Source organism: Podarcis erhardii, assembly GCF_964252035.2.
Source record: "Podarcis erhardii genome assembly, chromosome: 4".
Lineage (NCBI taxonomy): Eukaryota > Metazoa > Chordata > Lepidosauria > Squamata > Lacertidae > Podarcis > Podarcis erhardii.
The window spans coordinates 34,993,452-35,004,884 of NC_138508.1; the positions used below are offsets into that span (position 1 = coordinate 34,993,452).

Consider the following 11,433-nt stretch of genomic DNA (forward strand, 5'->3'; position numbering starts at 1 on the left):
AAAGATCCACAGCTGCTCATCTGCTCCTTTCACTGAAGGTTGACAGTGCCATCTTCTGTCTTCTAGATGTACAGCACTAGGGTATAGTATGCAAAATAACACATGGGGGGAGAAAACAGGGTGTTTAAGTGGTATCCCAGTTTTAACTCAGGCATATAAACGGTCAATACATTCCCTTCCACATGTGATCCTGTAATAGCGTCCACACTGGCCATCGAGGTAGTTAACAGAATACAATCCCACTTGTAGAATTTATGGTCACTATAAGGGAGGTGGTAGTGAGCCTGTGACCCTAAAGATGTTGCTACCAGGACTCCCACCAGCCCTGATCCTTGGCCACACTGGCTAGGGCTGATGGGAACTGGAGTCCAATTGAACAGCTGAACCAGTTTCCCCTTCCTACAACAGAGCTTTAGATCAATCTAATGTTATTACCAGGCTACTTAAGGAAAATATTTCTTTCTCACAGTAAAGACAACTGGAAGTTGAGAGATTAAAATGTGGCATACATTTTTATTTAGCAACAGCTGGTTATAGTACAAACCCATCACTTATGTGGCTGACTAAAGGACAATACGAGAGGCCTTTGTGTGTGAAAATCTTAAAACTGCTTCTGCACAAATCCCACTGAAATGAAAGGGAGCTATACAGTGCAATTTCCCTCCATTTCAATAGACTTGTGCTAAAGATACTGAGGGTATGTTTAGCACAAGAGACTTGCTTGTCTTTCCTTTGTCCTTCAACTTTCTGTATGTATTTTCACCCGGGTTCCTTCCCCAGGTCAAGCAATCATCATCTTTGTTCTGTTTATTATATGACTGGTAATAATGAAAGAAGAGAAAGGTAGCCACAACAAAATTAACAGTTAGTATGAGCAACTGAGATATTCCTAAGAATTACAGAATCAGCTGACCATCTGCATAAATTGTGGTGTCGACACATGCATGTTATTTAAAGGGTAAAACATACTCAATTCTTTAGAAGAATCGCTTTGCAGTGCGAACTGCATCACTGAGTGATTTGCATGAAGTCAAGGTCTTCCATATGCAGGTATGTTCAGTGGTGACCTTTTTACCATCGATCCTTTGGTATCCACCTTTAAAACTCAGCATTCCGATCCTATGCATGTTTACTCAGAAATAAGTCCTACAATGTTCAAGGGGACTCCTGTTAAACATGCATAGCATTTGACTGCTTTGAAACTCCAAAGCAGATAGGTTTTAGAAGTGGGAAAATGTAGAATAGAAAAAGAAATTCTTGCTCACCACTGAAAAATGAATTGGTGGCACAGAAAAACAAGCAAGCCTGAAACAGTTGCTCAGACTCTTCACCGTCATGTGAAACCGAAGAAATACTGTCATGGCAGCAGAAATGCATATGCTATTAGCAGAATATCTCTAAACGTCCACTGCCATTGGAGGGGTGGGAATCCCAACTTAAGTTTTCCTTTGGAGGGGTGGGAAAGCACACCACACACTTCCCCCATCTCCTGCAATCAGTACAATTAATCTCTTCTCTTATTAGAAAAAAACAACAGGACCATAACAAAACACATGAAACACAGGTTTTCATCCAATATATATAGCTCATTAGAAAGGCAGGAAAAGGGCTTGGTAGCAGAGTACTCTCAGTAACTTGTTTTAAGTTAAAATATCGATAACTTAAAATTACAAGTTAAACATATTTGAAGTAGACTACTACGAAGTAAATAACTGACACCATATAAAGGAATCTCATGAATTTACATACTCTGGTAATGTAATCAATATTAACTCCCAGGGTTATTATTTTTTAATGGGAGGTAACATGCACCAAGAATATGGTACTGTGCAATCCATTTCAACGATTACTCCCTATTAAAAATGCCTAGCTTGCTTAAGAACCAACTCCATCAAAACTGTTAGAAAGCAACCTACCGTGAAACACTACTGGACCAAACTGATTATGCAACTCTTTGGCTTGGATCCAAAGGTATCTTGCACAAATGGAAATGGGACTTCTGCATGCACATTGGAAGCCCTGTCCATTTTTTTCCAATTCCTCTGTTCCACTGCATTTTGAGGGACCCTCAGTCCTCGAGAGTTGCTTTTGGCGGAATGTAGGGCGAGGAGCAAAGAAAGCCCCAATTTGCAAACCGAGTTCCATTTTGCCTCCAAACTTTTGTTAAATTGCTTTTCCAAGATCTATGAAACGGTCATTTGTGTTGTACTTCATGATGTCTGTGAGAGTGGAACAGACTTTTGCTCACACAACAGGACTTCACATTCCCCTTCTCCTCGTTGTAGCCCCTCAAGCATCCTCAGTTTGCTCCAGAGGGTGAGATTTTGGAGGTATGCTTGGGTAGGAAAGTAAAATCTTGCTCCATGAGCAGTATACAACACAGTGCTGCCCTTAGTTTCATTTAGAAGGCATCAGCCTAGTTCGCATACCAAATTAAACCATACTTTACACGTCGTTATTTCACCCATGAAATCACCCACCACTTCTGACTAAGCTACACCAACCATAAGTGGAAGCCAAGGTTTCTTCTTCGTTTACCACTCATGGTTTGGCAAGAATCAAATCACAAGCAGAGGGTCACATGTTCCAGCATGTCCAACCCAGGCTTGTTTCCTCCTCTGTGTGCCACAGACAGAAGCCAGGGAGAGCTCATTTATGCAAAACCAGTTTATTTTAAACTACGGTTTAATGTTGCATGTGAACAAGGCCAAATAGTGTTTCTCATGTATTTCTTACTTAAAGACAGACACCATGCAACTGATTAAAAGAGTAATACCATCCACTGAGATCCAAAAACTTACCAATGTGCTTAGTCCTATGAATCTTATGAAACAAGGCCCTTGTATAACAAAGACTATGTTAAAAGAAAGTTCATAGTAGCTGTACGAGCTTATGAATGAGTCTTGATTTTTCCTAAACCCACTAAACTTTCTTGAAATGCTGTATGCTTCAAAAGAATTACTGGTGATTTGTGGGCTTATTTTCCAATGTCAGGTAATTCCAGTCCAGAACCAGTTTCAGGGCACATTTGAAATAGACACAACGAAAATATTAGCAAAAGTTTGAAATTAGCTCCCTGCTCCTGCCCATCCACAGCTACAGAAATTTTAGTCAGACATCCAAATAGATCTGTATCTAGCAAGTAGATAAATCTTCAGTGACAACGACCGAGGCATTACATGGTCTCCAGAACAAGGTCTGTTTTGAGTCCACAAAATTACGGAGATCCCACTTAAGTGCCTTCTGGTGCTGCTTCAGATTCAGGATGCAAATTCTCGGGGAACTCCAACTTCTCACATATGTTCTCCTTGACAGGTAAATACTGAGCAACCTCATTAGGATCCGTGAAAAGGGGTGGAGGAACATGCTTAAAACCAAAAGAGAAATAATTATGCAGAGCCCAGCCAAAGAGAAAACATATCTATATACACTTAAAAGGGGCACTGCTAAACTTAAATTAGAATTATTCATATTGTTTATATAACCTTTACACATATTAACACTACCAAATTTCTGCTTCAAAGCGAGTCTCTCTCCCATAAATGGGCAACTTGAGAAACATGTTCAGGTAGTGAAAAAGTGCATTACCCTGGAGACTAAAGCTCAGTAAAAAAACAACTATTAATAAAAAAGGTCTTACTACACAAAATAATTTTTAAATTTAATTTCCCTGGTAATAAAACCTTGTAGATGCTCATGAAAGGTAGCATCCGCCAGTGCCCTATCAAAAAGTGATTTGCATCAAGAAGTTACCAACACTGACAAGAGAAAGACGCTCATGGGGGGCCACTAGGGGCGCATCGGAAGATGGCTGACAATAACATCTCTCCGACCCGCACAAGGTAATTAGGAGGCTGTGATGGGAGTAAATAGCCTCCCTACCCCCCAAGATTGTGGGGGGGGGGCTGCCCTTGCCTGCTGTGCCCTATACCACCCCCGAATTTGTGGGGGTGGAGGCACTAGGCAGAATGCCCTTGTGCGGATCTCGGCGCTCCTGGACGCTGTCTCTGATCCACGCCTCTAGCTGCAATAACTTCAAAAGAAACAATTAGGAGGAAGTGAATGCACATATTTCAAGGAAGGAGGGGGAGTAAAGACTGCTAACTGAAGAGATCTCTGGAAAACAAGACGGGTCAGAGGAACAAGAATAAATCATGAGAAGATTCACCAAGGCTCGGTATGGCAAAGGGACTGGATGGGGGAGGGGAAAAAACTTTCCTTTCTTTTCTCTATGTGAATAAACAAGAATCCCCCCCCCCCCACAAGTCACAAGTCAGAAATGCCGTTTTAATGACTTAAGCTGTGGATTTATGACTGTGTGGAGATAACTTTCTAACCAAAGCATGTTTTAAGAAGATCGTGGAAAGTATAAGAGCTTTGGAATGACGCAGTAAAAAATACCGTCGCCATGTTGGCAAGTTCTGTCGGAGGACTTAAGTCTGGGAGGAGGAATAGAGTTGTTTTTATGTTGTGGGTGAGACTCCTCAGAGGGACTTAAGAGCGACAGATCTGCGAGATGGAAAGAGTGATGTTATTTATGAAAGCGATGATATATGGAAACCATCTTGATATGAGGATTGGACGAACGGAAACATTCACACAGGATTATAATTGGTGTTTATCTGCTTAAGGAGATTATCAGAAGAGATCATAAAGAAAAAAATAAAAAAATATAAGAACAAGATGAGATGTGGAAACAGCAAGATAAGACTGGATAGAATTGTGAACATTATTTGGATTGATTTGGACATTAACGCAGTAACAAGAAGATGATCGGAATCCCCCTTCGGAACTTGAAATATGGGTCCCCTCAATAAAAATTTAAAATTTTAAAAATTATTTTTTTAAAAAAGAAAATGTTAATACCTTTAAGCTTGATATTTTGCTTTCCCTCGAGGTGTATTCCCGTAACATGTAGTGTTTATCAGCCTAGTAAGAAAGAAAACAGCTGAAATGTAACTGCATAAAATAATATATGATTCTACAGACAGACATGTTGGAAGGACTGGTCATGGGGAAGAGGTTAATTCCCGTCATGGACACAAATCACTCCTTGTATGAGATAAGCCAACAGGTGCAGCATCAGCCAAACCAGTTGCTATGGCAACTGCCCAGTGCCAACTACCAGTATAGAGGTGCTTAAGCTGTATCAGTTCATTTGTCAGTCAGTGAGTCTGTACTTGACTCAGAGTCTGTATTACATCTTGTATTGCTGGAACAACAGAAATATTTCGCATTTGTCTAGATCTGTATCTGCAAAGCCTTATCTTCCTAACAGTGGACTATTTTGGACCTTAAGCTGCCTCTGTGTGGTGACTGGAACTGGGGGCCACTTCCACTACGTGGGTATCTCACATCAGATTCCTAGATTTACTTCAATAAATGTGAATACACAGAAATTAAATGTAAATTGACAACACAGATGGTTGGATCTGAAAACATGCTTTTCCCATTACCATTTAGACTAAACTAAAATAGAAATCTGTTGCATCAGACCTTAAATCGCTATCATTTTCAATGAAGATGAGTTTTTGACATCCTCTAATCTACAAATCTGAACAAGTAATGTACCAATTGTGTCTTTCACCAACAATATCCTTGAAGTAATGAAAATTACCCAGGTCCTATGGAACCAACTAAATCAAGCAAGACCAATTTGAAATAATACCTAACCAATCTTTTCATATCATTTGTGAGTGACAGAATTATTTTGTCTAGTTTTACAGATACTGTTCCATTACATGAATGAAACTTGACAGTTAAACTTGACATCTAGACTTGACAAATGTTCTGGTTACTGAATTTATTAATTTGTATATTAATTTGCATTTATTGCAATGTGTATTTTTGTTTATTCATTTTGAATTTTTGTTTACTGGATTGTCTTTTAAGGTTGTCAACTGCCTTAGGATGGGTATGGAAAGCAGTATGTGTTTAAAAATGAACCTGAATAGTTTAGTTTAAAGGCATTTCTTCTACAAGATTCCATATCAGTACTTATGACGATGAATCCATAGGCACCTGCAGGATTTTTTTTGGGGGGGGGAGGGAACACTGAAGGGGGAGAGAGCAAGCTAGTCCCCCCCCCCAAAAAAGGGACTGTACATTTTGCTTCATATTGCAGGATTTACAAATGCTAGGAACTTAACTCTTTTTAAAAAAAGAAAGCTAGGAAACCAGAGATTATGGTTACTCCAGGGCAACTGCCCCCCCATGCCCTTGCATAAATCTACCAAGGGTGCACAGTTCTAAGGGGACAAAAATCATGTGCAGAGAAGTCTGTACTTAGTCTTCTTAAGACTCCAGGAACCTACTCAAACTAGATTGACAATTCCTAAGAAATAGGAAGCCATCTTCCTGCACCTATCGTGATATCGCTAAAGAGTGCTCTCTCTCTATATATATATATCTTTTGTAATGGCTTTGGCTAGACAATATAAATAATAATAATAAACATACAAATCACAGCATATGGCATTTCATTTCCAAATATTAACCATTTTATGGTCTTCAAAACAAAATAAGCATATTAGATTTCCTTACCTCATGATAAATCCTTGTATCATTCATTCTGATAAGCACACCATCAACTCGCAGGAAAAACCTCAAGAGCACAAAGAAGCTTGAAGGCATTACCCTCTGTGAAAAACAGGAAAAATAATTTGCACTTGCACACATCTACAATATTTTGCTCTTAAAAGGTAAAGGTACCCCTGACCATTAGGTCCAGTCGTGGACGACTCTGGGGTTGCGGCGCTCATCTCACTCTATAGGCGGAGAGAGCCGGCATTTGTCCTAATAAAAACTTCAGTGTGTAGCTCTTTTTCCACTGTTCAACTAAAATACTTTCTTGTGGATATTTATCCTCTAAAAATGTAAATATTATGCAAGAGTAAAGCTGAACTAAAATGTCTAACCTGTACTCAGTTTTAATACAAAGTCTTACAAAATCAACAACATGCATAGCAATCACAACTTTAGTGTTACAGAATATACATTGTTACAAAGTAATTATTATCAGAAACTCAGATTTAAATCTTCAGACAGCATCTCAGATTGCACAAAAATAATAAAGTGCCAACTACAAGCTAGTATCAAATTAATATCAGTACAGAACTTCAACTGAATCGGAATAGCCTTCACAAGATAATAATCTTGTCCTTTTAATGAAACCTCATAAGCTAGATCCTTCCTGTCTCAAAGTCTTAAGCAAAGCAAAAGTTGAGATGGAAACTGCATCCAGCCCATCATTACTGGTTATTTTGTATTATATTGCTTAATGTCAAAATAGGCTTTTAAGCAATTTACAAGTACTATACACAAACCAATATATTATTGAGCTTCTGTTGGCCTTTGGGGGGGCGGGGAGATAGAATTAGCTGACATCTTAAAGGAATATCTTTAACACAGAGAAAGAAATGTAAGTTGGGGTACTACACCTTTTCGTTTTTTTCCTTCAGTCAAACTCTAAAGACATTTCCTACTGTAAGATATAACATGCACAAAGTGACCGAACTCACTATTTTTACACTCAGGCTTGAAACTCCATGATCATGAAGTTCATCTTCAAACAGAAGTATTTCCTCAAAGAACATAATCTGTTCCCTGGCTTTTAGTTTCTCTGTATCTATATGTTCTGTTGTGGGAGAAACCTGGAAGAGGCAAAATAATTTAAAAGTTATGTTTTTTTTATAAGAGTGCTCTTCAGACATTGTTTAACTGCTTAGTGCTACAAAGTATGCAGCCATTAATAGCAGAATTCAGAACGTACCTTTAACTTTAACGTATCACCTAGAAGAGTTCCTTTGTAATCTGTTGTATAGGTCCAGTCATATGGTTTAACAACTTCCTTTGTGTGCTCAGGCTCAGACCTCAAGGAAAAAGATACACAACTATGTAGCATGTCAGGTTCAGAACCAAAGGATCTCTACAGATAGACCCAGTTTTTTATAGAGGCTATGGAAATGTTGCCTGTATATTTGCAAATTCCAAGAGATGTTGAAGATTGACATAACATTATCAGCTGTACAATATCAGATTTGTTTATTCTAGATTAGAAATCATATACTGTAAATTTTTTTGCTCAAGTTTTTTGCTCAAAGTTGTTGGCTAGCACATCTGTATTAGCAAGCAGAAATGTCAGAAACCTATTTCATCATAACTAAAGTTGTGGACTCAAGAAGTAATAAATATATGAGACACTGTTAGTGGGTGGTTCCCTGACATCACATTCTCAAAAACCGTGACTCAAAGGAAAGAGAAAATGTACAATAATATGTTATTTATGTTAAGGGAGAAAGTGACAAGCATTAAGCATTTATTCAGGTTTTATCTCAAGTGGGTGACATAAAAAGTAAAAATCTAAGCTATTGCTCCAAAGAAGCTGAATGTATTAATTTGTCATATTAGATTAGATTAGATTAATCTTATATCATTACCTGCTTTCTTGCCACTCCTCTGCACAGGCAACTTTAACCATACCTTGAGTGTTATTTACACATCTTAAGGCATCGGTTGCATTGAACTCTATTCCAAAGAGAGATTCATGTTGAATTCTTAAAACATTGTCTCCAAACATCATTTCTGGAACACAAGGCATGTGTAGTTCTTCAGCTAATCTGCATGGAAACAAAAAAGGTATGTCACTTTGGAACTATTTCACACTTACCACATAATTTAAAACAGAGACATAATTTGTTCTGAAGAATATTACAATATGCCACATCTAATTCCAAATATAGTAACACTGAATCAGCTGTGCTTATTTAAGATGAAATTAGCTCTGGAGAGTTTAACCTTCTCCAAACATGTACGTTCCTTTCATTTTTGGTCTGTCTCATAAGTCCCCAGCTAGACCACAAGAGGTTAATTCACTGGAGGTCGCAATTTACTACAATACCTTAACAGCACATGGGCACCACAAATACACTTGTCAGATCAACGTCAGCATTTAACAAGAGGATTTGCCACAAATGTAGCAGCACGCGAAGTGGCCCTCAGAAAGCAAGAAAGTAAACTACGAACATATCACTTATAAATAACTGGTGAAGTGTATATGATCTGATTGATCAGAGGACTTAATCGTCTGACAGAAACCTTATACAGTGGTACCTCGGGTTAAGTACTTAATTCGTTCTGGAGGTCCGTTCTTAACCTGAAACTGTTCTTAACCTGAAGCACCACTTTAACTAATGGGGCCTTCTGCTGCTGCTGCTGCACTGCCAGAGCACAATTTCTGTTCTCATCCTGAAGCAAAGTTCTTAACCTGAAGCACTATTTCTGGGTTAGCGGAGTCTGTAACCTGAAGCGTATGTAACCCGAGGTACCACTTGTAACTTGATTACTTAAAACAGCATGCCAGTTCAGAAACCTTACAAGCATCCCCACCCTCCTGCAAAGCATTTGCTTTCTGCACACTTGGGTTCAGGTGAGATTTTTAGGAAAGTGGAAAAGGCTGTTGGTCGGGGGGGGGGGTCACTTTACGTTTCAGCCGCCCAGGAAGATTTCCGGGCTTGTTTTCATTGAAATCCCATCAATAAAAGCCGCCGGCCATCCGAATTGGCCCGCTGCAACCTGAAGGGCTCGGCCGACCCAGAAGCGAAGGCTCTGGCGACAGTGTTCCCTAGCATCCCCGGCCCCCGCCTCGCACCTCTCGGCCTCCGACGACTTGATGATGTGGGTCCGAGCGGCCGTCAGCTTCCACGGCCCGAAAGTGAAGTCTCTCCGGCTGCTCTTGAATACGGGCATCATGTTGGCGGCGACTGAAGTAGCATAGAGAGGGAGAAGCGGGGGAGAGAGCGACTTCCCGAGACCCTTCCACGAGGAAAGCCCCGAAAAGGAGCCGTCGGAGGAATTAGTAACGGGGTCTTTTGTTGCTTTTTCCCCCCCTCCCCCAAACAGCCGCCTCCGGAAACAGAAAGAACCCTGTTTCCGCTTCCGGGTTCATCACATGGGCGTTGCAAAAGAGGCTGCGGTCTTTTGCTAGTAACATTTCCGATTCTTGGTTGAAGTCGGTGCCGTCTCCCATGTGCGGGGCAAATGCATATGAATCAGTGTGGAAACTCAAGCAAGGAGGCCCTTTGTCGATGAGGCGTTTGCAATAGTTGCTCCCCCTTTTCCCCAAATCCCATGCAAAGGGGAAAAGAGACTAAACAAGGATGAGAGCCTCGTTTGTTTTCTTCGCAGGGGTTACACCACCGGGTTGGTGGGTGCGGAGTTTATGCCCTCTCCAAAGCCTTAGGGAAAGCAGAAATTAAACAGAAAGTGACATGCTTAAAGTGATGGCCGTTCATTTTCTATCTGCTATGTAGTTTTGAAATAGCCCGGGAGTGTATGTAACCCATAGGTGCAATGTTTTCGACAGAATCGTTGTGTCTACCCAAAAGATGCACAGGGTTTTGGTTTGGTTTGGTTTGTTTTTAAAAGTGGCCGACAGGCTCCCATGCCTTTAAAGGTTTCGTTGCAGGCACAACTTCAATTGGTGCAGTCCTCCCCATATGGAGACATGGGGGTTGCATCTGTTGAGTATCTGCTTTTTATGCAGCCCTGTAGCCACAGGAGGACCTGACTCCCTCAAGGATATTCAAAGGCACCTTGTGTGAATTTTTAGTTTTCATTTAAAAACAAACCTCTAACTCTTGCAAGATATAAATGCAGTCAGAATGATACCCAGCTGAGCACTAAGAACTAAATTTCCTCTCACTATTCAGTAGTCTGGCCAATGAATGCACTATGTCCTTATTTTTACATTGTATAAATCATGTTGTTGTTGGCATCTGTCTGTCTCGGGAGACAGTGGAAGAGTGTGCCTTCGTGGTTAAAGTCAAACAGTTGCAGAGTCACAGTGCCTCCTGTGGCTGTAGAGACTGATACGGGAGAGATATGTTTTGTTGCAAGTGGGGTAGATGAAGGCTTCTGGTTATGCTGTTATAGGCACACCATTGTGTTGCTTCTCTTTGTGCTCCTCCCAGTAGTTACTCTCCCTCTAGTCCAGCCTTTCTCAACCTGTGGGTCCCCAGATGTTGTTGGACTGACTACAACTCCCATCCCATACAACCCCTAGCTAGCAAGGCCAGAGCTCAGGGATTATGGGAGTTGTAGCCCAACAACATCTGGGGACCCACAGGTTGAGAACTGCTGCCACACAAACTGACTGTCTTTCTCTAGGCACTGTGATTGTCTGCAGGGAATTCACACAGGGCATGGTTAATGTTGCCACCCTTCATGTCACATTTGTAGACATATTTGTAACAGAGTTGATCTGCTAACTGGCCTAGTGCCTGAAGCCAGCTCCCTGTGGAGCACGTCCTTGGGGATCCTGCCATCTTCCATTCTGCGGATGTGACCAAACCAGCGTAGACGTCACTGGGAGGACAAGCTTATTGGCAAGGCAGCTATGGTATTGGTTCGCCTCTCCAAAAGGCTGTGGGAGAA

At 40.7% G+C, this 11,433-nt stretch overlaps 1 protein-coding gene across 1 annotated transcript; it reads right to left on the reverse strand.

Moving 5' to 3' along the window:
• Window positions 1-485: 485 nt before the first annotated feature.
• Window positions 486-9,929, reverse strand: TIPRL (TOR signaling pathway regulator). The gene is made up of 7 exons (XM_081859411.1): window positions 9,650-9,929; window positions 8,439-8,618; window positions 7,772-7,871; window positions 7,521-7,652; window positions 6,544-6,639; window positions 4,867-4,929; window positions 486-3,367 (listed from the first exon to the last, which is right to left on the reverse strand). Exons 1-7 carry the CDS (start codon window positions 9,748-9,750, stop codon window positions 3,233-3,235), a joined length of 807 nt encoding a protein of 268 aa, XP_081715537.1. The 5' UTR covers window positions 9,751-9,929; the 3' UTR covers window positions 486-3,232.
• Between the last annotated feature and the right edge of the window lie 1,504 nt (window positions 9,930-11,433).

Bases quoted from the DNA above. Each gene is read 5' to 3' on its own strand.
- TIPRL (XM_081859411.1), bottom strand. From the start codon at position 9,750: ATGATGCCCGTATTCAAGAGCAGCCGGAGAGACTTCACTTTCGGGCCG. The intron at 8,619-9,649 runs GTGCGAGGCGGG...GTTTCCATGCAG, and splicing joins AAGTCGTCGGAGGCCGAGAG to ATTAGCTGAAGAACTACACA. The intron at 7,872-8,438 runs GTAATGATATAA...TTTTTCCTTGAG, and splicing joins GAGGAGTGGCAAGAAAGCAG to GTCTGAGCCTGAGCACACAA.